Below are 26,059 nucleotides of genomic sequence, written 5' to 3' on the forward strand. Positions count from 1 at the left end.
GGAAATCGTTCGGAAGTTATAAAAACATATTGTTTCCTTAAATTAATAAATTTCAATTTAAGGCTCCTGACTAAGCCTGCTAAGTCAAGAACTTTGCATTGACAGAAAAAAGAAATAGTTTTCATCCATTTTTACAAATTTTTAAGTGATCTTATTTTTTTTCATTTCATCCAAATTCTCTTTAAAAATTGCACGCAAGAAACTCTTACGTGTCATTTCTAATACGACGAAACGATTTTGATATGAAATTGAATGAAATTCCGCGGTGGCTAGTCAGGAGCTTTAAATAAAATTAAATCCTGTTTCTCGGTAAATAAAAAAAAGGGGAGTATATCGTGCGTTTAGTACTACGTCTAAAAATAATATCACGCTAAGCTCTTGAGCGAAGGCAGAGATCTGGAAACGATAATAAATGAGAATTAATCGGAAAGAAAGGAGAATGCCGGGAAGGGCGGGACACTTTACGTGTTCGCGGAACGCTGAAAAAAAAAAACCAATTGAAATGAAGCAAGAACACTGAAATCATTTGACAGTTTAATAAAAGGCGAACGGGCCTTCCAGGACACGCGAAGTTCACATACAAGCTCGTCGTACGAAATGAACGTACACGGTGTGAGAGATCGATATTATATTTATATTTATAAAATTATTCATCATTAGAAAGCACATATGATCTATCTATATGACGTAATTTGCTACGCACACCCGCGTACGAGCGTGCCTACGAACAACGCACGCGTCCACACGCACACACACACGCATACACACTGCACGCCTAAAAACGCCACGCGACGTTTTCATCTCGCACCCTGGCATAAGCACGCACACGCGCGGACATACACAAACATGTACGTGCGTACAAATCTTGTTCTTTCTCTCTTTCTCTTTCTCTCTCTCTCTCTCGCTCTCTTTCGCTCTCTTTTTATCTCACTACCTCTCTCGTACGCGTAATATACGTATCCGCGTTCACAGGCGAGTACATGCCTATGTATGTACGTGTACATATTCAGAGTACCTCACGGTTGTGTTTTTCTTTCTTTTTTTTTTGTTTTTACGGAGATTACAACTTTGTAACTGTTTTCGATTGGAAGAAAAAGCAACAAGGGACGAGCAGGCCAAGTATTAATGTCATCACAGTATCAACACCGTCTTTATCGTTATCATCATTCTCATCATCATCATCACCATCATCGTCACACTTGTTTCCTCGCGTCACGGATTAAAAAAAAAAGTATTTTTTCCCAACGTAGTATTTCATGCTATATAGAATATTAAAAAAAACAAAGCAACAACACGCTTGCAAATGCCTATCCGTTTTTTTTAGGCACATGCAACAAACAAATCCGATTCCTTTGCTTTTCATTATGTACATACATCATGTGACTCAAAACACTGAGCGACACGATACAAGCTAACTCCGGTTAAACAATTCGAAAAGTTCAAAATGCGAATCCCTTTTCCCTTCGATAAAAAACTTTCGAAATTTAAAAAAAAAAGCACAAGACGGACGCGTAATAGTAAATATAAAATACACGCCAAAATAACACTAGAATTGCCATACGCGCGTCCGTCGAAATCACATTTGGAAATCACGGTTTTCGAAACGAAACGGAAAAGAGAGACGACCTCCCCCGTGCGAATTCGCAATTTAATCGTGCAATTGAAATTCCGTCGATGCAAAAGAAAACTCGCCGACGTTCTTACTCGCGTAATTTCACCCCCCCCCCCCCGAGAGCCCATCGTTATCGTCACACGCGTCCGAAACCTCTAGTAGCGATTTCTTCCAACTTTTTAATAAGTGGTGAACTTCCTGGAAAAATAAGACACTTGCGTGAGATTTCTTTCATATGTATGTGTACACGCGTATACACACACACACGCGCGCGCGCATAGCATCGTGTGCATATACACGTGTAGGTGTAATTAGATTTCCTCTTTTCCTCATTTATATAACAACAGATGTCATTTAGAAGTAATTTAGTGTGCATCTAAGACCCAAAAGAGAATCATTACCGAGCTATGCAAAATAGAAGATCGATTTCCTTTTTTTTTTCTTTCTTTCGCCATCTCGCATGTATAGATATATAAATATACGTCAATTTATATATCGATTATACATAAATAATGTCCGCATCTATTATTTATATATAACGCGTACATAAACCCACTATACATATATATACATATACATTTATACAATATATTTATATTTATATTTATATAAAGGTACTCTTACTATTGAATAGAAATATGCATATTCCAAGAGTTCAATAATATCAATATTGATATATATATAATATAATAAAATAATATAATAATTATTCTTATTACTATAATAATATAGCAATTGCAACAAGAATATTGGTAATAGTGATAATAATAATGTCGATAATAATAATAATATTAATAATATAATAATAAAATAAAATAAAATAATTAATAGTTATTACAATATAATAATAGTTATAATCATATTAACAACAACAAGTATTCTTTGTCACATTTTGGTTGCAGATTCTTACAATCACAAATATATTATCCATAAATGTAATAGTCGAAAAAGGATGTTAAATTAAGGAGAATACGTGAATATAGAGTGCTCTATTTCTTTCATCTTTTTTTCTTCTGTGTATAGAATAATTAAATCCTATAAATAGTAATCTATCTTCAACAGCCAGTGGTATAGTAAAGTATACCTTTTTTGAGGTACCTATATATAGTTTCCTCTCCTTTTTTTTCTCCCCCCCCGCTCTTGTGATATACCAAATACAATACTGACGGAGAACGCGATACACACGCACACGCGCAAGCACTGACACATACATTCGCACGCACACATATACACACAGGTATCGACAGGTAAAATGCGGATGTGGGTTCATCGTATGCCTGTGACCGTCACAGCGTTATCTCGGTATACGATACACGACATATATCTTCGGTCATCCGAAGCCGAGACGAGAGCCCGAGAGAGAAAGACACTTTCCTCAACAAACAAACAAACAAACAAAAAGAAAAAACATAAAAAGCGACGGGAACGAACGCCGCGAATCGATTCTCTCCGTGTCGCGATACGTCGCGACTTCGATACTCCTGGCACAAATCGCGTATCCAGGAAGTCTCGACGACACAGCCAAACAAAAACGGAAACTTTTGGTCCTTCGAGTTCGAAAAGTAAAAGGAAAGGGAAATAGGTCCCGCCGTTTCCCCCTTTTTTTTATCTCTCTTTTTCTCTCTATCTTTATCTTTCTATTTTCTCATTCTCCTTTTCTCCTTCTCTCTCTCTCTCTCTCTCTCTCTCTCTCTCTCTCTCTCTCTCTCGCTCTCGTACCTTTTTCGACTGATCGACGGGCAACATTCTAGAGAGCACCGCGCGCTAGTTTTGCATTGTATTTGGTGATACGTATATGAATACTGACTCCGTGTGTGACATTACATATAATACAATAGTATCCATTACGTATAAGTGTATATGCATTTTATAACTCTCTTTCTCACGCATTTTCTCTCTTTTTTTCGCACTCTCGCTCTCTTCCGCGTTTTTTTACGTCCTATATATCTCCGTTTCGCTCTCCGCACACTCAAAAATATATTACATATAACTCTTTACTGCATGACGGGATAGTGGCCTGCAGTCACTCGGACTGCAGTAGCTTCTGCAGCAACGATGACTTCGTCGGATCACCTCGTGCCTCCTCCATAGTAATCTGAAATGAAAGGGCCTCTCGTTTAAAATCGTATTCGCTATTCCCGATGTCAATGAGAATTTCGAAACCGATCGCGAAGAGTATAACATCTATAGAGTAACAGGACAGTTACAAATTCAAGATATTAAAGAATCAAGTATTTTCTTCGACATTAAGATTTAAATCTTTGGCACCGAAGTACCTTTGTCTTTAGTATCCCAAAAATTTATGAGCCCAACTAAATGATGAAATTAATGGAATCAATGCACCATGGGACCAGAAATTGTTTAACAAAATTATCTGTAAAAATCAACGACACTGGAAATTTGCAAAATCATTAATAAAAAAAAACGGCGAATTTACAATAATGTGATGTGAAACTGTATAGATTCAGTGGTGCTTTTGCAATTAAGGATTTATAGCACTAATCAGCTTCGGTGTCAGGAATGTGTGAATTCAGGAATATGTGCGTATAAAAATCAGCAAACCTAATTTTTAAAATTAAAGATTCATAAAATCAGGAATTAAAAATTGAAAGTAGCATTAAAATTGACAATTGAGATCCGTGAAATTAAAAATTTGCAGCACCAAAAGATTTAAGGATTTTAAGGATTCGTGAAATTAAGTTTCTGCAAATCCAATATTTGTGACACAAAGGATCAATGGGGATTCAATAAGGAGCGAGAGCTCTACAGTGAATATTTCTCCGACAATCGGTTTGAAATCACTCTGATGATTGACAATCTACCGCGATATTTCTATCATACGAGATTCAAGTATTAATCTAAAGTATTTTCAAATAGCAGCATTAATGGTGCAGCCCGTGTCTCTCGTATATTTAATACCCGCGTATAAAGACGTTTATGGAATAATCGTTTAGAATTTCATAAGATTGCAAGGATCCACGCATTTGAAATTCAAGTCTTCGTTGTTCAGATGTGTGAATCCTTCTCGAAAATAGTTATCTCCAAACAATGTTTCGCCCTGACAAACTTAAAGAACAGAAATCTGAAGCCACATAGCAACTACACATCCAATATCTCAATGCACAACAATGATCGCTACTGTAAAATCTTTTGAACGGAATACTCCGCTTTCAATTGCCAATTGAGTATCATTTTTTTTACTTTACGATCGACTTTACTTACTTACTACTTTACTTACGATCACAAGCGTAACCTAAAAGTAACTTTCTCGCTTTTTTATAGAAAAGATCCAGTAGGATAGCAATTGTTGTATTCTTTTATTTTTGTTTAATTAATTCTGATCAATACTTAAAGTAAAAATTTGTAACTCGTTATTATTGATACTCGTATTAATGATAGATATTACTGTTAGATACATTATCATCTAGATTGAAATAAATTTAATTTTATTTTTTTGCTTGGTACGCGATTAACACATGTAAATTACATCAAACTATCGCTGCTAAACAATATACTTGTTTTGTAATTTATTTTATTTGCAAATATCGTAAATTACATACATATATATGTATATATATATATATATATATATGTGTGTATGTATGTATGTTAAAAAACCCAATTGACTTTTTAAATTAATAAATTAATCGCGTTCCAGTTGAGTTTCCTTACAGGTAGCTATGATATACTCGATATACAGAACATACATTTAGAAAATTGTATATTTAAATTGTATGTTTAAATTTAGAATGTCTTTCTAAACCCTCCTCTTTGTAGCATTAGCGGGTTTCCTCATGCAATAAGAATAATCGTTCTCGGAAAAAAAAAAGAAATTAAGAACTACGCGTAGATATCTAGTTGGCTCACTGTGAAAAAGCATTACTAGACGTACGTTATACAATACAACAAATGGTAGTATGATTACTGATTACTCCGAATGAGCTGAAGCTTACAACACCATCACCCTGTAGATACGAAAAGAAACACTTTTGCTTGGCATCCCCTACATGGACGCTCAATAATATATGGACGGGAATGAATGCATTGCGCTGAGATCTTTAAGAATATCTAAAAGAGAAAATCACGCGCGGCGCACATGGGTAAAATCCCAGCTTCTTGAATGCGAAGAATTGCTCTCCATTTTCAATTTAATGTAAACTTGAAAAATTTCAATTTAATAATAATGTAAATTATAAATTAATTTTACTTAATAATCGTCATACAATGAAAAAAATTAATTATGAAAATAAATTACTATAAAGGTAAAATGCATTGATAAAATTATATTTTATGTAAAATAGTTTTTAAAACTATTTAATACGATGAATATTTCATTATCAGATTTTCTTTATAAATTTACATCCTAACTCTTATTAAAATTCTTAATTAGTTACCATCGTTTTTCCTATTTTTTGGCCATCGAAAAATTAATCTTTTAATAGATAATTAAACTTTAAATGAAAATTTTGTTAAAAAGTCTGCTTAAAAAATTAATAAAAATAAAACTGTCTTTTATATATTCATATTCTCACACAAATTTTTTCCATTTTCAATTCTTTACGAAACTATAATTCAAAATTTATATTGAGAAAAATGATGAAAGTTAGATACGTAAATATATTGAAATCCTGAGTTTTATTTATACCATCTAATCGCATAAACTTTCATAGATCTGCATATTTTCGCGTATTTCTCTAACATTTTTAATTTCACTATAAGTAGTTTTATCTAATAAATCATGAAATTAGAGCGGAACGCTGGCGCTGTGTCAGCCGTACGCTTGCGTGAATGGAATAAAAAATTAAAAAGAAGTTACTCGCAGTTAATGCAGCCGGAGAATTACAATTAGTCTTTGCACAAAAAATAATGTAACTCGCGCGCTACATTATGCAGACAGAGGCAATTAACATGTTTAGCTAATGCGCCTCAATAAAGTCCATCTCGTATAAGAATCTAATTGGCGTGATAACAAAATCAGCTTGTTTAATACTAAACATAGCATTTCTCATTGACACTGAGTGTAAAACTTAAATGTCTTCATCGGCAACATTTAACACATTATTGCAAATGCGTACTTCTTAATTTAAAACAAAATATAAAAAACTTTTAATGTTTTGCAAATGATATATAAATATTAATTCTAATTTCTATTTTTGTATAAAATTACTTTTGTAACATTAATTTTTTTTAAATATTTAATATATAAAATTTCAATTTATAAGAATATAAACTTCAATATTTTATGTATTATATTACAAAAATTTCGCGATTTATTTTTTAATTTTAGAGATTTGTAATAGTCAAAGTCACTAAAATACATAATTAAATTTTGATAATTTCATTTGTAATATAAACAAAAAATATATAATGCTTAATTTGTGTAAAAAGATAAGAATTATATATAGATTTAGAAAGTTATTTTTTATAAAAAAAATCAAATTCTCCATTCTGTTTGATCGATTAAACTAAAAAAGAAGTAGAAAAAAATAGTAGTAGAAAGAAAAAGTAGGAATAAATTCTACAACTATAAAGCCAATCCCTAATATAAAAGATTAGATAATTCATAGCTTCGCCAAATAAATGCTATCTCCCTCAATTCTTCTTCAATTCAACCGTAATTTTCATCAGGGCACGTTTCTACTTTAGCATACACAAGAATTGAATCTTCAACTAAGTATATACGACTATTGCGGAAAATCCGAGAGAATTATCGTCACGTGCGAGTACTGTAACGATAATGCTGAGTATCGTAATATCGTCGAAACGACGACTTTGCATGCATTTGTAGAGCGACGTAAATTTAAAAAAAAAAAAAAGTAAGTAACCCCATACAAGTTTTACGCTCAGTGCGCAAATAGAGAGAGATCATTAAACATGTTTCGTGCACAATCAGTTCTGAAGCCAAGCGTATAGAGGGAAGACATAGCATAACAAAATCAAATAAAAAAAAAAAAATACGTAAAAGTAATTATATATTGTCGGAATGGGGCTCTTACCCTGGAGGACGAGGGGGCACTTCCGGCGCTCCCCCAGATCTTGGCGGGGCCATCGCTAACCACAGCCTCACCTAGTTAGGACATCGTAACAGTAGGCGTTACCACAGTCTTTGTACAACTAGAGTATTATATGCCTCTCCTTACAAGAAGCGGAAGATTATCGCGTAGCGAACGCACGTGCTTCAGCCTGTACATTTGACTCGTACGACTCTCGATCGACCGAGGACTCTCGCTTCTGTCTCTCTCGTGAAAGACTTGCGAATTTATATATGTATGTACAATTAGCTTCACTCCGATCAAACGCGACGAGAAGAAATCCACAAAATCGATATTATCTTCTTCTTTTATTATAGCGTAACAGAAGCAAAATTTTATTCATAATATTTTCTGCATTCCGAACTATCATACGAAGTATTCGGGCTTACGTATCTCTGAAATTTCTACATGCAGATCTCACGGAGAAACACACACGGGGGGCCTCAGGAGATGCGTTGTAAATCAGTGTAATTAGTTGTAACAGTAATCGCGTGCGATGACGAATCTAGAAAAATGTGCGTGATCTACGAGGGGGAGACTATAATGCTTGTAATACTTTTTCACAGTACTCGCTCATGAAACTCACGTCGTATGAGAGAGATTGATATCAGGACCAAAGTTAACATTGGGATTCGATACGAAGTTTTGACAAAATTCGAAGGAGGAAAAGCAATGCCTCTATATAGAGATACATACAAAAAGTGCAAACTTGTCGAATTTAAAACACCTTCGTACGATCGATAACTTTCGACTCGAGTATGCTGAAAGCACACTACGAAGAAATATCTTGCATTTTGAAAAATAAATAACTCCCATATGCCTCACACTTTGTCTTCAATGATCACGTAACTTTTATAGGTATAATAAGAAAATTATGTCCATATTTAAATATAGTCATGTATATATTTTTAACTTGTACGACCGACTCTATCAAAAGCGCGATGCTAGACTGTATAAAATGTACGCTGCGCGCAACTCTTCATTCGATTCGATTACTCTGCATTTAACATTCTAATTCCGAGCAATGCACAATTGTCATTGCGTGAAGATAAAAATAGGAAAAAAGAAATCAGAAAGAAATTAACACATCACGTAAGAAAATGTAGCTTTACTGAGATCCTCAGTTTTGCCATGTGAGCTCACTCGTAGATAATGATTTTCTGAGTAGCCGCCTCTATATGCGATTTCGAAGTAGCTTCGGGAAACAAAGGTACGCGCGAACAAAAGTACGCAGTGCACATACCTGCAGAAGGCATCTCGAATGTCAGACCAAGTGCTTCAAGATCGTCCTGAGAAACTTGACCAGAAAGATTATTCTGTAGATTATTGGGCACTCTCTGTTGCTGCTGCTGCTGCTGCTGCTGCTGTTGCATTCGCGCGCCAACAATCGCCCTCACTTCTTGCCGCACGAATTCCGAGGTGCTGGCGTTACCTACAACAAGAATAATCTTTATGAGCAAAGTGTCGCCGCAATAATGTGTTATATCTCCTTTGCACGTCTCAATTTCCAATCTGTGCATTATTTGCGAACGTGTGTGTATATACAATAATATGTGTATGTGTGTGTACGCGTGTGATTTTGAATATTCATTGTATGAATTCATTATATCCGTCATAATGCAGAATACTGTATTTGTGGCACAAAGATTCTGTGATAATATTATAGCGAGTACATATTAAAATACATCTTATGTCATAAATTCAATTCCATTTCTCGTTCAATGAGACATAAAAAAACTGCATACGTGGTGTAATTTTTCTCTACAACATAGATCCTTTAGTATTGATCTGCTTTTTATAAAGCATTTATAAACATTTATTGAATAAATCGCTGGTATTAAATATTTTGACACAATTATATCTAGAGATAAAATTATTTTAAAATTTAAAAATATAAATATTAAATACACATTTTTCAATATAACTTTTAGAAGTAAAGATATAAAGAAAAAAGTTTTTACGAGGTGTGTCCAAACGCGTCTAAAAATTTCCCGGCATTATTTAAAAAAATAAAACCCGAAATTTAACATTGGACTAATATTTTATTTGCCGTATGGATGATCGACTGTCGGAAGGAAAAATTCTCAAGTATTCAAAAATTTCTATCCCGTATCTAATCAGTGCAACGGAAAGGTTTATCGTATGACAAATAAAACTTTCACTCACAATATTTTTCTTCGAAATTTTCCATCGTTTTTTTTTTACTTCCCTAGAGGCTTAATGCATCGTTCCCGTGTTATTCGTAGAAAAAACTAATTTTAAATTTCTTTATATAGGGAAAAATAGATATCGCGTCGTTTTTCTACTAGTTTTTTTTACCAGTCCCCAATATTTTCTATGAGAGGACTACCTGTTCTATTAGCAATTTGTATTCGAAAACATAGCATGACTCTTTTATATCCTTAGTCCCTATAGATCCCGCGCAGCATGACTTTCTTATTGTTCTCACATTTGAAATAGGCTTGAAAGGAAATTTTCCGAGAAGCACGTAAAAGACACTAAATAAACGTTTAAAAAAGGACACTAAAAATCACTAGAAAAGGCACTGAGAACGCTGCACTAATAGCGTTTTCGATTTGTTGACCCGATCCGACTCCGAGTCGATGGTCTGTTCTTTTTAGCTATAAAAAAATAGTTTAAGTGTACAAGAAACGCTAAAAAGAACAGATTATTTTGACTCGGAGTCGGATCGAGTCAACAAATCGAAAACGCTATAAGCCATAAGATAGGCATTTCGAAGAAAGTGCTCGAAGGTGGTCAAAGGTTTCGTTTTCCAATTTTCTTTTCATATTTTAATTTTCTTTCTTTCAAGATTTTTCAGATATCTCCTCATGTAATAAATAAAAAAAAAAAAATCTTTTTGTGTGATCTGTGTAGTCAAGAAAAAGTACACGACGAACCCGAGCTATCTTATCTATTTGCTTATCACGAAATTTTAATCTTTTATAAGATAAATAGGTGCATATACGACATGACAGATGGAGTTGATAAAAAAAAAAATGCGCAAAATATATAAAAATATTAATCACGAAAGCTCGATGCACTGTACACAAAAGAGAGGCCTCGTTGTTAGTAAATGTTTCCACAGCACGTAGAGATAAGCGGTGTCTGAATTTATCTTTTTACATTGTGATGTTATATTACACAGATGAACACAAGATGTGTGATCCCCTTTCCCCCTCCCCTCCCGAGAGATGAGAGAATGATTAAGACGTAAATGAATCCGACGTCGCATTTGCTACTTTCAGCGCTTCCCGCGCTACGCAAAAAAAACAGAATACTGTCTATCAATAATATATGAGAGATTTCACTTCCTGAAAATACCTTAATAGCGTCAATATTCTTCGAGACTTTAATTCAAGCTTACGCTATATTTTCAATCGTGTTAACCACGATAACCATTTTGCGTATTAAAAATGTGTACGGTCGAACTATCTTAAATTTCAATCGTCGCCATCGAAACTAATACACCGTAAACTGGACCCGTAAATCTCTCCTCTTGCGATGTTCTCCCACTGTTCCACTTTTTTTTTTTTTGCCACGCGTGTATAGAATGAAAATGAAATTGCGAACACGTATGGGACGGTGGCTGCACCGAGACAACGGGTGTGCAGCGACAGTTCGAATACGTGGTCGATTCTTACCTTTAGATCCAGAAAATTAACCTCGGGTTACCAGAGAGAGCAATTCAATAATTGCCGAGCGAAATCATTTTCATTCTACGCATGTGCTATTAGAATGTGAGAACCGAAGGGGAAGTTGAGAGTAGAGAGTTTGCTTGGTCCCAATGACTTGAAATTAATAATGAATTCGGTTGGACGCGCACTAGTGAATGCTTAAAGCCGTTGTACACTGATCTAATCTGAGTGTAAACATATAATGCAAATATTTCGAATGATAAGATGCCCTAATCACACTTCAAACAGCAGGATGAAGTATGCTCGACTGTTCTCGAGAATTTCTCGATTTAATATATATTTAATTACACAATTACCTTTACGCCGAATTGCGTGTACGACGGCTTTAATGCGCATTAATCGCGTTCAATCGAATTCGTTATAAGAGAGTACGGCTATATTCCTCTTAATTACATACGCGACAATTACAATACGATATAATATAATACAATTCCGTTTCGGAATCTTTGATATTGTCAACGCAAAGATGTCCACGATTATGCGCAAACAGAGATAGATGTTAATCTATCTCCATTTGTGCATAACCGTGGACACCTTTTGCATGGATAATTGTAACGATACTCATAACGTTGAGTTACCTTCCAATAATCCAAGATAACTCAACGTTATTACATTCAGTGCTGTTGCTCGCAATGATTTTATTCTTCGGTCATTATCAATGCGAACGGAGATAGATTAATATCTATCTATCCCCGTTTGTGCATAACCGTGGACAATTTTTGCATTGATAATGGTAACGATACTCATAACGTTGACTTACCTTTCAATAATCCAAGGTAATTCAACGTTATTACATTCAATGCTGTTGATCGCAAATGATTTTATCATCCATCAAGGAAATTAAGGAAATAACACAAACACGCATATGGCTCTTATAAAAGGTAAAATTTTGTTTTTTTTTAATTACAAAATTGCCAAATTCGTGTGTAAGTAATAAACGGTAAAATTTTGTTTCTTTTTTTTTTTTAATTACAAAATTGCCAAATCCGCGTGTAAACAACACATATTGTAAAACGAAATATCCGAAATAATAATTTTCATATGTATATTTCGATTAAAAAAAACAGAAAATGGAAAATATAATTTTGTTATACATCGTTCCATTATAGCATCGTTACGATATTATGCGACTTACAGTAAGACAAACGTAGCGATACAATCTCGTGGTAGTGTTTTAGCCACTCCACATACTCGTGAACGGTGCAAGTACCGACGCTAAATCGTAATACTGATGCTATCACGTATTTTACAAAACTAAATAAACTTATCTTATTAGGGTGGTACGATTTTTCTTAAATTAACTAAGCTCAACTATTTTCTACGTCGAAACTGTCTAACTTGTTGAAATAACGCAAGTGTGAATGGCAAACAAATGACAGGGTGAAGCAAGAGAAAAGAAATGCAGAACAAGGTGATCGACAAGCACAGTTAGACAGTTCGACTCTCCTATATTATTATAGATTCACAATTCGTCAATTTGGATGATTCATCTTGATTTCTTTCGATTAATCACATGTTTTCGACGCTATTCATTATGCACAATTACTTCGAAATCAGAAAAAATGTTCCTACTATCTCTTGTCGTCTTGTACATTTTAAAACATGTAACCTGGTAAGAGAAGATGAAACATTCCATACGAAACTATAATAATTATAGAAACGTTTACTTAAGATTTACTTGTAATATTATAGGGGACTACAATAAGAGAATAAAATTCGGAATTGATCTTAGTGCAGTAGTAAAAGTTCGGTGATAAGTGGATCGATACAAAAGTTGACACAATACAACAAAAAATGCTATTTACAATCGACAGGGTGCAATTATAGCCCTTTCGGCCTGATGAATCTGATGATGGAAATCGTGTTTGTACACATCATAGCATTCGTTGACATAAATGATTTTCTTCTGAGATGATCACAAAGATGTAAATTATCAGCTTACACACATTTAGCATTATAGTAATAGTTAAGACACTTAATGGAAATTACAATTGTTTAAAGAAAGCATCATGCAACATTTATGGCATATATTCTTATATTTATGTAGAATAATTTAACTAACACATGAAAATGGCTCTCTCAAATGAGGAAGGAGTAATTTTGGTTTGTGATTTTGTCAATTAAATATAAGCACAAGATTTAGAAAAATTAAAATTTAAAATATATTAAATAATATTAAATTAGGTACATCTATCCCCACTTAAATATCTCTTGCTTGTTTATTACAGAACATTAATATTTCGAAATTAAAAAATTATACAATTCAATGAAAAACTCACTCCTAAATTAATACACATAGTTTGATTTGTCTCGAAAGCTATAATTTTTGTTTGAAAAAATTTGATTTTCATTTAAGAAAAGTTTAATGAAATAATGAACTTCTCTAAAAGTATCTAGTAAATTGAATTGATCGCTATTTTGTGCCTGCCTTAAAGTCACACTATTTTTCTCTAAAATATTTTCTTGTAAAAAGCATAGAAGATAAAAAAAGATATGTAGGGATAGATATTTAAAGAACAATAAAATAACTTTCAATACATGTTACAAAATTAAATTAAAATTTTTCTAACTGAATTTAACATCAAAAGCAGAATATCCATAATGGATATAATTGTTCGGTAAATTAATTTATTACTGAACACAATTTTAATAAAACACAAAGAACTGATCAGAATTAATTAACTCTTGATAAAATGTCAAATAGTCTTCTCTCTTATTTCATAAATATTTTAAACAATATTCGAGGTAGTTGATTGACTGACTAGCTCTTATATCATATTGTAAGATACACTAAGAGATATTTTTTGAGCTACATTGAATAGTATCAATGACTGACTAGCTCTTACATTATATTGTAAGATACATTAAGAGATATTTTTTGAGCTACATTGAATATCAAAATATGGATTATTCAAAGTACCTTATATCGTGATCAACACAGTGAATATTGTTGAAAGAAAAAACGAGAAAGGCAAGAAAGAGAGAGAGAGATTTACATGTTTCCATATTCCCAATACATGCTTTACTTCTGGTAAAATTGCCGCTGCTGGTAGTGACGCTGGTAGTGACGATTTTGCTTGCGATTTTTCTTTTGCATTTTTATGTAGTAAGTTTTGGAGCTATGATTATTATGATCTTTAAACGAGGAATTATAGGGACATCGTGATGGACAACAACATGATGAAGTGTCATATGGCATTAAGAAGTCAAGTGTCTTACCACCTATTTGGTGATTGACAGGATTACCGGAAGGCAGTGACCTGGCATCTTGCGCCTCCCCGCCAGACGAATACAGCGGTACTGACGACCGATCGTAACAGAACTGATTGTTCTGCATTTCTGCCGTGTTGATAGTGTTGGCGTTGGTGTGTTGGTATAACATGGGGGTGTGTTGTTGGCTCGTAAAGTGTTGTGTATTCGTGGCATTGTGTTGATTATGGGTAGGTGTTGCCGGGCAAGCCGAGTGTGAATGACTAGGTGAAAGAAGAGGTTGTTCCTTACTCACGCCGCCGTAGTGCCTAGGCGATCCAATTCCACCTGCAACATCAATCGTGTATACCGCGTTGCTCACCGTTAGTTCTTGCCGTACATTTAAAAAACGCTTCTATTTCGCTTTCCATGTACCATGCCAGCGCTCATCGTCAAATAGCCACGCACATAATATCGAAATCGAAATCTATAATATGTTGAATAAATTAAACAGCCGGCTGTGTGATTGATGCACCCGGAAAGCGCGCCTCGATTCCGCTAGCCGAAAGTCAAAAGCAGATACAGTTTTATGCCAAATAAAGAAGATTCTTGCGAGATTATCAATAAATAGGTCTCTCTCGACAATGCTATTTTCGTTGGATTTTATATTCGCAAAGAATCGGTCAGCAAATATTATATGATATAATTAAAGGCAGTCAAAAGGTTTACAATAAATACATATACTAATATTTGATGATTAAAAAATCGTTAAAAATGTGTCCTTTAAAAATCAACTGCCACATGTAATACAGTACATTAGTCTCAATTTGTTGAAATATTTTTTAAATCTTATAATTATACTGAAAACCTAGACTCATGTTAAAAAAAAAAAAGATATTTGTTGAAAGTTGAAAGAACCTAAATTCCCGTGAGTAAAGAAATTAATAAGACCTTCCGTTTGAGAGACAGTAGATAAGAAAATTAAGAGCTAAGAAAGCGTTTCAATCTCTAGAATAACACATCGCCACCACTCATAAATTATTAAAAGGTCAAATCACAAATTATGCAAAATCTGCTACATTACTCAGAGAGTTACGCTTTCCTTCTATAAGAGAATTCGTATGACACAATATTATGTAATTTCTATTCACAGAAAAACATCGAGAAGTATAGCACAAAAGAAAAATACTAATAAAGAGTCTACGCGCATACCCGACTAATCTACGCACGGCTTTCACAGTTTTAGTAGATTAAACAGAGTTAACCTTAATCTGTACATACTTACCGACTTCGGAACAAAATATTTCGTATATCTCAAAATCACAGCTTCCATCGCGCGTTATAATTACATATTAAATCGCATATTGGCTTTATATAAAAGTCAGCTTAACGAGCTTCTATGTAGAAACTAGTACGCAAATACTTACTTAAGAGTATCTTTGTTACTACCCGAACGAAGTAAAATCGAGTTAACACGTTCAAACACATTAAAATTAGATGTAACCGCCTATTTGAGACACGCAATAAACTTCCCTCTTATTACAAAAAAACGTGACCGTAAATTACGACTTAAACATTAAATAACATTACATTAATCTTCTCAGTAGCGAAGTCGATTTACCGATATTAAAAATTACAAAGAATATGATAAGAAGTAGCTACGAAAATCTTTCAATTGCCATGCAAATTCTTTCTCAAAAGCTGTCAAGTTTTCAAATCAATTGAAATGAACACGCGCGTGTGGTACGGTAAAACGACTTCCCGAAGATGCTTATATGTTTAGTCTTACAACTAAATATATAATATTCGTCGTTTGTTCTTTCGCACACCGCAATGTAAGCCACTACTTGTCACTACTTCATTGCTATTAAGCAATGAAATAACAAATGAATACTTAAGTAATTTTCTATTTTAAGTAATACATATTTTGAATTTTTTATACTTCTAATCAATATTATCCAAACATCTGTCATTGTTTCAAATTCGAAGCAATATAATCGTACAATAGGCCGCAAGAACTTTTTCCTGTTTTTCTTCACAATCGGTCCTGATTATTTTAACTGCGATAATCCTAATTATCTTTTAGCATTAAAACAGGGAAATGGATAACGATCATTTAAATCGGGAAATATATAACGATATCTGTTAGCGTGTGAGAAGCAACACGTACCTGGCAATTGTGTCGTAGCAGAAGGCGTAGACGTGGTCCGTTGCAGCCTATATTGGGCCGACGGATTTGGCGCGCCAGTATTGGGAACTCCCGGTGGGAACTGGCTGGCCGTGGGCGACGTCGGTGGAGGAAACGCCTCGGCAGGGAACGGGGATTGCCGGGCGGAGGCCGCCGTCCCCGGTGAGGGCATCGATCGTTGCTGTTGCTGCTGCAACTGTTGTTGCGCCGTGACCTGCTGCTGCGGCCTCACCTGGTTCACGTTGAATAATCTCGGTGTGTTGCCGTAATTGCCCTGGCGCATATCGTGCAAACGTATAAAAATATTCACAGAAATAAGGATATGTTAAATATAAAAAGAAAGGCCTAAAAGCAGAAAATATAGAGGAAGGAAAACAATATAGATATCGTACTATAAAATACAAGTAGAAAATTCAGCGTATAATAATTCAAGCTTGTAGTCGTTTTTATGCGTTGCATTAACACTCGGCATAATTATTCACATAAACATCAATTAAAATTTCCTTTGCATGTTTCTACATTTCAAATAAGATAATTAAGTCACAATTAATTCTAACTAATGCCTCTGGGGGCGGCTTGTGTACGAGTATATTTTCTGTTATAATCTGATGTAACAATTTTTCGCACTCACTTGTGCCACCCGTGGCGATAACGGCGGATGAGAGAACGACAGCATACCGGCCGGAGAATGTGGCGAAAGCCTCGCCGCGGCAGACACTTGTTGACCACTGTTGAAATTGTTATTCACAATGTGGCTGTATAACAAAAAGGAAACCCCATGTTATGATGTACCTTTAGTAAAGGTATGTTAAGCCTCTACGACTGAAATAAACAATTCGGGACGCTTAACGTAACAAGATACTTACTGCTGCTGTATCGTCGATGGATGGGAATACGAATGAGTGAGTCGATGACCAGAAGCCATCTGGACGGATGCCCCATAGCCTGGAGAAACTTGTGAATCTGGGACACTCGATCGCTGAACAAAAGAAGAACATTGCACATATTTAGCAATATAGTTCTGCCTGTTTAAATACAAAACGTAGCAGTCGCTGATTTTTATTAGAGATGAATTAATGCAATCAAAAGTGCTATCGAAAATTATATATATTTTGTACAATTTGATTTCGAAATTTTAGATATCATTTGTTATCATTACTCAATGTAAGACGAGAGAGCAAGAAATTTCTCTAGTGATATTTTATTTTTAACTTCTTTCCTTGTTTTTATTTCTTTCGTTATAAATTATATACCTGCAACGATACATTCGGCGGCGCAACGGTATTATTCAAAAGGTTGTCGATATTGTGAATTCCACTGCTAATTTGATCCGTCGCAGTAGCATTCGACGGGATAAGCAACTGCTGTTGCTGCTGTTGTTGCAATAATCGTTGCTTTTGCTGCTGCTGCTGCTGCTGCTGTTGCTGCTGATGTATGAGCTTAGAACGTTGCTGTTGCAGCTGCTGCAGCTGCGTAAACTGGCCGGTCTGTCTGATGCCCGGTTGGGCGTTGAACCTCATCCTGGGCTGTTGATACATAGGAGGTGGCTGGTAATTGTGACTGGAAGTCGTCACGGGTGTCGTTCCCATCTATAACAAAATTCAATGACTTTTCCTTATAGAATTTGTAAGACGACACACAATATGAATTAAAAAATACTTATTTAGAAAACGGACAGGATTAATTCAAAATAAGTGATTTAGTTGAAGAAAAAAAACTTACCGCAGTCGAATAGGCTGGAGGCGTGCTAGACATAGTTATACTGGAGGACGTCGAATTCACGTCATTCTCCAACGACATCAACGTCTTTTGAATAGCGTTAATGGCCATTGTCTCGTTCATGGCATTGTTCTCCGGCACTTCGATAACATCTAGAAGATGTCCTATTATAAACCAATCTATTAGATAAGAAGTACACAGTGTGATTCGTAAGTTTTAAGACTGATCTGTTTACAGCAATACCAATAGTAGTGGAAATTATCGCCTGAGCAATGTACCCGTAATTTTCAGCTATCTATATGCAAAATTTAAATAGTCTACGATTATAGCTGATTTCGAGTAAGTTATTGTTCTGTATTTTTCCATAACATGCTGAAAAAAAAACACGCTGCACAAACTCACTTACTTACAATAACTCGTTCGAAATCAGCTAATCGTCGACTGTTTAAACGCATATAGTTAGCTAAGAATTACGCGAGTTCATTGTTCGGGCGGTAATTTATAGATGGTGATACTGGCACTGTCGTAAAAAAAAAAATCTTAAAACTTAAAGACCGCATTGTGTATTATCTTTATAATAATACATATAATTACTTTCGCTGCCACGCGTGACTGGTTGCATCATTACTTGCAGAAGATTGATTGCTAAAACAGTTAAAGAGTTACTCAAATCTATTGCTATTTCGCAAAATATTCAAAGCTAATCATGTGATATTTTATAGTAAAAATGACACAAAATAAATAAATTTAGATTTTTCTTAGTATGCAGAGCGACAACGAAAGTTTAGATATGTATTTATACGAAACGTACAATTTTATTCATAGATAAATGACTGATTAAAACTTCATCATTCAATAAAATTTAAATGTAATCATTATATATATGTATATATAAAAAAAAAGGAGATATTGTAAACTTTTATACTGAAATATAAATTATATCGAAATATAATATATTGTGTCTATAAAATCAGGGAATCAAAAGATTATCGTTCCAGCATTTTGTTGTAATTACTTGCGATAGCTTCGTCCGGGACAAATTCGATAACTTGATCCAAAATTTCCGAGAGATCCGGATCCGACGACTGATTATCCCAGTTGGTTGGATCGTTCCTAGCTTGACGATATTCTCCGCTACCCGCAAACTCGGACTCGAGTCCCATTTGGGGCCTCTGTTGCTGCAAAAAAAATATATATATATATTTAAAAATTGCTTAAAATACATAATCAATATAAGGATATATACAGCAAAAATTTAATTATTCTTTATTAACTCTTTAACTGCAAAAGGTATGTGTATCTACACATTGTATTGTATATATATTGTATATATATTATGTATTGCATATATGCTCAATTATTAATAGAAAGATAATGTATATACAATTATGTTCCATAACGGATGATTTTCACTCAAAATACTACAATTTTTAATGTTCATAAATTTAAATTAAATCAAATCGCGCTCACCTGACTTAGCATATGACTGAGGTAGGTATTGGTTGCTTGACGAGGTAGTTGTCTCGACTGGCTTTGGAGAGGACGCGCCGACGTCGCGGTCGTCGTGATCGCATTATTACCACCAACTTGCATATTGCCACCGGTCCAAGGCTGCTGTTGCGGCTGTTGTTGTTGCGACTGCTGCTGCTGTTGCTGCTGCTGCTGCTGTTGTTGCTGCTGCTGCTGCTGCTGCTGCTGTTGTTGTTTTGTTGAGCGAAGCATCTTATTATTCTCCTAATTAAAAGATTAATTATAATTATTATTTCCAAAATTCAAATATTTCTTATATTTTTTATTTTTAGAAGAATTAAAAGATTAATTATAATTATTATTTCCAAAATTCAAATATTTCTTATATTTTTTATTTTTAGATAACTGAACGTAATACTAGTCTTGCACAGTTAATAACTTGCATTCAGAGACTGCGTTCCGATATCACTGCAAGCACTGAAAATCTGTACCTAATATACGTTACGTGCACTATAGATTTTCAACACTGAGAGTGAATCTCGGAACGCAGCCAGAGTACTACAATCGTTTACTGAACGGCAAGGTAATTTGAATGTGATTGGTTCTTAAGAATCCCGTCGTTTCTTACGAACCAATCACATTGGAACTATTTGCGCTCAGTGAACGATTGTAGTACCAGACTGCCCCGACCTGACAGTCCCGATCACGTTTACAGCACTCTTGGAATCATTTCATCCTTGTTATTTCAAATGTTAAACAAGGACAAATGATGCTCACGAGCATCTGTGAGTGTGACTCAGATTGCACAGCCCTAACGCATCCGTTGTTATTTCAACTAGACGAAATAAAATATTTGTGTCCTACAAACTGGAACAGGTAGATACTTGTACGTTGCCCTTCCTCCCTCCCCCCTCCCGTTCTCAACTAAGTCAGTCAAAGAGATTTTCCAGCAAAAAATCAGACACAGGACTCTTTATCTCTCATTGAACATCGAAAAGAATGAATAAAGACAGAATGATTCCTGTGCCGAATTGTTCTTGGAAAGCTTTTATTGAAATTGGAAGCATTTTCAGTTAGAGTAAACTTAGTTATCTTGAGCCAAGCAATGCCTTAGCCCTGTGCTAAGGAAGATAAAAACAAAACTATTCTATTAACGATATATTCTCAAACTTGGCAGTATAATTATAATTAGAAGCTAGAGACACAGGATCGATCTAGAATATTCACTGAACTCAATGTAGTTCATTCACGCCCTGCGTGACGACGCACGTGCGCGTAAAATTAACGAAAAAAAAAAAAATTTGTACATACGTGTGGCGTTGCCGATATCACATCCGGAGGAATCGGTGGTATATTCGTTGATTGTGGCGGCTGTTTCGCTAACAACGACGCCAACATCTTATTCTTCTCCCATAGCTTACTCGTTGCATTCGAGGAGCTTGTCCCCGAAGAAGACACCTGCGAGCCGTCCACAGGCCGCTTGACAGCTACGTTCAAATCACCATCTTCTCCCGGTCTCTTCTGGCCTACCTGCGTCGCGTTCCCGAGGCTGGCATGATCACTCGATTGCGACGGAGACGGAGACGTAGTGTTGAATCCAAGACTCCGCAGAAGGGGGTCGTTTTCTCGATTGTGCTGCAGAAAGAAAAATTGCGTTGAGTTCACGCGCTGTTCCACGTGCCTTCCGTCCCCCTACTTTTCTCCGCTTTCCCACTTCCCCACTTTTTTAACCAATCGATTTTTTGATTCTTTTCAGGTGACGAATCAGCAAATGTCTTGAAAATCGGCTCCAGCGAGCTGGAGGAATTTTAAGAAGACACTTATATAATACCTACTCTCTCGCAACAATCGACCCTCTCCCCCACGTTGCTAAGAAAGATTCTCGCCAGTATAGAGTTCACTAGATTCAAGAAAATTCTACACACTCATTTATCATTCCATTTTGCCATAGAATGCTAAAGGGTAATTAACAGTTACATATTTAGTTAGTCAAAATTCTCCTTATCAATTTTGATCTTGTCACAGTATCATTTTGTATTTTTATCTCATTTTCACGGAAATTATCAAAAAGTTGTCGTAGTGAGCTGGAGGGATTTTAAGGCGGCACTTATGCGATACTCTTGCAACAATTGACCCCCCACGTTGTTAAGAAAGATTTTCGCCAGTATAGAGTTCACTAAATTCAAGAAAATTCTAAAAAATAAAAAAAATTTAAAAATTCTCTGCTTATGGCAATATGATACACTTTGTTAATATCAAAATTTGACCTAAATTATATTCAAAATTATATTCCATTAATAATCGTTATTATATTAATATTAAAAGCATTTATTTTGAAAAAACGAGAGATTTCCAAAAAGAAAAAAGTAAGATTTCCAAAGAGAAACAAAATAAAGGGAAAAAGAATTTTAAAAAAACAACACTTTATCAATTAAAAGATTCATATTGTGATTTGCATTATCATATTTGATTCATGTAACGAGCTATGCCTCCAAGATAAATTCTTTATCTTATAAAAAGTCTTTATCTTATCGTTCATACATTGACAATATTATTCATTTTATTCCTTATATTTTACTTCTTTTACTAAAAATCTAATATAATATATTTTTATTTCTAAGTGCAATATATGAAACATACCTGTTGTTCCTGCAACTTTTTCTCTTCGTCATCTTTCATCAGCTGTTGCAGAAGTTCATTTCTTTTCTTTGCCCCGGCACGTGTCTCTTCGTCCTCGTCGTCATTTTTCTCGTTTAATAACTTAAAATGCAAAAAAAAGTTATGAGAATTAAAGAAAAGGACACCCGTTACATATACAATTCGTAGAAAAAATGCAACAATTGTAAAATTCACCAAATTTAATAAATTTGATTCAAATTTCTGACTTCTCTCAATCAAATGATAAAATAAGTAGAAAACAATAGCCATTTAACTTCATATTAAATGCATACATATTAGTCTTACTGAAGGGGGAGACTGCAATTATGGAATTATAGAACAAAACTACTTCTTTCTTTATATTTGATCATTAATCAATTAATTCAATATATTTGAATCAATTTATTTTTTTATAATTACCTATTATATATTTTGACCAACGTTTTTTTTTTTTAAATAAACTAAATTTTAATTATTTAAAAAAAGTTAATTTTTTTTACTATTTTAATTGTTTGTAACTTGTGACAAAAAACGATAAATAAGATAATAATCAAATTTTTACCCAAGCGATGGAATCTTTTGTATGCATGTTTTCTTACAGCCTTTGAATGTGCTAAATTATCAAAGGCTAATCATTCACAAAAACATTAGTTTTTAATAAAACTAATATAATGGGAAAATATTGAAAATAATAAAGCAGCAAAGCTTCGTCAAAATCTAAATAAAAACTCAAGATTCGTAGCACTTTCTTATCTTTGTCTTGTCTTTTCTTCTCTATTATTTTCTATTTTACCTCTCTACTTTTACTTAGCAACATCCATTTAGACATCGTCTAATCTTATCCAATCTATCCCAAACACTATGACATTCTTAGCATAACTCAAGATCAACGACGTGATGGTTATTAGATCGTGTGTGTTTTTAAAAAGCGTTATAAATTATTATTCTATAGTTTATCATCATCATCATCATCATTATAATATTCTTCATATTAAAATAATTATTTAGATACCTCTGTGCTGATTTAGAAATCACTTTAAGTATCGGCATAAGAAAAATACTAAAATCAACTGCTCGATTTCCTATTCTACAGTTGCATGAATAACCAATGATAACTAAAAATTCAGAAGAATTTATCAATAAGAAAATATAAAAAATATTTCACAAATCAGGAGACACGGTAGTGGCTTGGTGTCAAGTGTTTAAATTAATAAAATTATATAAATGAAATATAAATAAAATTTTCTACGTGACGTGACTTATTTCGAAATTAAATAAGCGTAGAGGAGTGGAGTGGAATATGTGATAGAAGGAGAAAAGAATAATAAGAAATTGCTACCTATTCTTAAGTTTTTCTTCAGATTTCGACGAAACTATGTTACGTGATTTTAACATTCTCCCATATCAAAGATAACGTTTGCAAATGATTCAGCACAATAAAAACTAGAAAACATGCATAAAAAAGGTTCCATCGTTTAGGCACAATTTGATTATTTTATGTATCCTCCTTTTGTATAAAATCGAATGATCAAATCATAATCCATAATCTAAAAATTGTTAATACATTTTTTACTTATTCCTTGAGCATCTGTTTTTATCTATTAAGTCATAAGAAGACTACATTTCAAACTCTTTTCATTATTTAGACATATTTAAAGATGGCTTTTTTCATAATTCAAAATATATAGAAAGTATATTTATTTCTTTTTAAGTAAATATACCTTTTAGATATATTTTGAACTACAAAAAAAGTAATTTTCATTTTAAAAAAATTGGTACCAAATAGATTAATATTTTTGGTCATCCTTTTTTTATTCAACTTCCCCTTTAAGATATTAAAATTTCCAATAGTCAATTACAAATGATCGACCTACCTGTAATAACATGTTGTTTCCGAGCGACGATTTAGAGTGTTCCATGCTCGGCTTTGGCATGTTGCTAGGGCTCGTACGTACTTTATGCTCCGAATGATAATCGTCTTCGTCCTGCTGATTCAACAGGATCTTCAATATCCGATGCTTGTTCTGATTATCCGAATCGTTGTTCGTATTGTCCTGGCTATCCTCACTAGCGCCCTTCGTCAATAAGTTTCTGAGCCTAACGGACTCGGTGGACACAACACTGTTGTTCTGAGTCTCGACGGCGGTGACGGCAGTGTTGCTGGTCCTCGTAGTCGCGTTGTCTGTGGTACCACCGCCACCGCTGTTGCTAGTAGGACACCCGCTCTTGTTGCTCTCTTCTGTTCGTTTAACGATTGTCGTAGTGTTGTTACCGCCGACGCCAGCAACGCCGCTGCTGATACCGCTAACCCCGACGCCGCTGCCGCCGTTGGTGCTGACGTTACTGCTAGCAGCACTGCTCAACGTGGCCGTCTGCGTGGTCTCCTGAAGAGGACTGAAGGGGAACGAATTACTGAAGGTGGGAGCGATGCAGACCGGATTCGGGCTAAGTCTGTCTATAGGCATTAACGTCGAGCTAGAGAAGGTTCCCTGCGGACTCGGCGATGTCGGGGATGGCTGGGAAGGTGGTCGTGAGTTTGGTGGCCCGCTCGCTCTCGACTCCGGCCTATCCGTCCACCCGGCGCTACCATCCAAGTCCCACGTGGAACTCGGGTATGTGAATTCGAGCTCCAGGTCCATGTTTCCCGGAAAAAGGTTGCCGAACGAATTGCCGGCCGACGTGTTCAGCGTTAGGGGGTTGCACGAGTCACTATTACCGCCACCGCCACCACCGCCGCCGCCTCCGCCGCCGCTGCCGCTGGCACCCCCCGTGCTAAAGGCGATCGAGTTCGACGAGGTGGCGGCCGTTGCCGCCATACCGCGAGCACTGATACCACTCACTTGACCGTTCAGATGCGCGACGGACATCAGCGGGCCACCCACGTTATTGTTATTGTTACCGTTATTATTACTACTATTATTCACACAACGGTTGCTAGAGTGTCCTGAGCACACTTTGTTGTTGGAAAGCTGACCACCCTCGATAGACATTAAGTCATTGTCCCTATTGTGGACAAGAAAAACAAGGTAACACGTGAATTTGCCAGTTAGCTGCATCTCTTCAGCTTAAGACTAAGCGTAATTTATATAAATCGCACAATGTTACACATCAGCTTGATCATCTCTCTTCATTGGTATCAAAAGTGAATTATGATTGCGTTATCCTGTTACTTGAAGAGTAAGCTAAGAAGCAGAAACAGTATCTAAATCTTTAAAAAATTTCCAATATATCAATTCTTTCTGAAAGACTTATAGAATGAAAATGTCACACAATTACCATAAAATATATTTTTATTTATTTAAAAAAAAATGATTACTTTAGATCCGATATTTGCAATATTCTTATTCACGACTTAATTTGAATGATCAATCTAAAAGTTAATTATTCTAAATATTAAGTACAAATGGAAAACAAAAATGTTATCTGCTTCAGGTATGACATATGGTACTGAGTTTCTATTTCTATAAATCTCAATGCACCGACTTTCAGCGGT

General features: G+C 34.9%; 1 protein-coding gene across 12 annotated transcripts in view; it reads right to left on the reverse strand.

The window, feature by feature from the left end:
* Window positions 1-2,739: 2,739 nt before the first annotated feature.
* LOC105453289 (nuclear receptor coactivator 2) overlaps window positions 2,740-26,059 on the reverse strand; it is a 131,824-nt gene continuing 108,504 nt past the window's right edge. For 6 of the 12 annotated variants that reach the window (XM_011695102.1, XM_011695108.1, XM_011695096.1 and 3 more), the window contains exons 8-22: window positions 24,441-25,569; window positions 22,549-22,668; window positions 21,220-21,543; window positions 19,909-20,172; window positions 19,454-19,616; window positions 19,033-19,083; window positions 18,442-18,602; window positions 17,973-18,308; window positions 17,586-17,698; window positions 17,351-17,474; window positions 16,702-16,993; window positions 14,562-14,879; window positions 8,888-9,076; window positions 7,609-7,679; window positions 2,740-3,707 (exon numbers count right to left, since the gene is read on the reverse strand). In XM_011695102.1, the coding sequence (XP_011693404.1) occupies window positions 3,636-3,707; window positions 7,609-7,679; window positions 8,888-9,076; window positions 14,562-14,879; window positions 16,702-16,993; window positions 17,351-17,474; window positions 17,586-17,698; window positions 17,973-18,308; window positions 18,442-18,602; window positions 19,033-19,083; window positions 19,454-19,616; window positions 19,909-20,172; window positions 21,220-21,543; window positions 22,549-22,668; window positions 24,441-25,569 (3,727 nt within the window). In that variant the 3' untranslated portion in view covers window positions 2,740-3,635. The remainder of the gene's footprint in view (window positions 3,708-7,608; window positions 7,680-8,887; window positions 9,077-14,561; window positions 14,880-16,701; window positions 16,994-17,350; window positions 17,475-17,585; window positions 17,699-17,972; window positions 18,309-18,441; window positions 18,603-19,032; window positions 19,084-19,453; window positions 19,617-19,908; window positions 20,173-21,219; window positions 21,544-22,548; window positions 22,669-24,440; window positions 25,570-26,059) is intronic. The other 6 variants (XM_011695107.1, XM_011695097.1, XM_011695098.1 and 3 more) reach the window with 6 other exon arrangements.

Source organism: Wasmannia auropunctata, unplaced genomic scaffold (genome assembly GCF_000956235.1).
Source record: "Wasmannia auropunctata unplaced genomic scaffold, wasmannia.A_1.0 LD336000.1, whole genome shotgun sequence".
Lineage (NCBI taxonomy): Eukaryota > Metazoa > Arthropoda > Insecta > Hymenoptera > Formicidae > Wasmannia > Wasmannia auropunctata.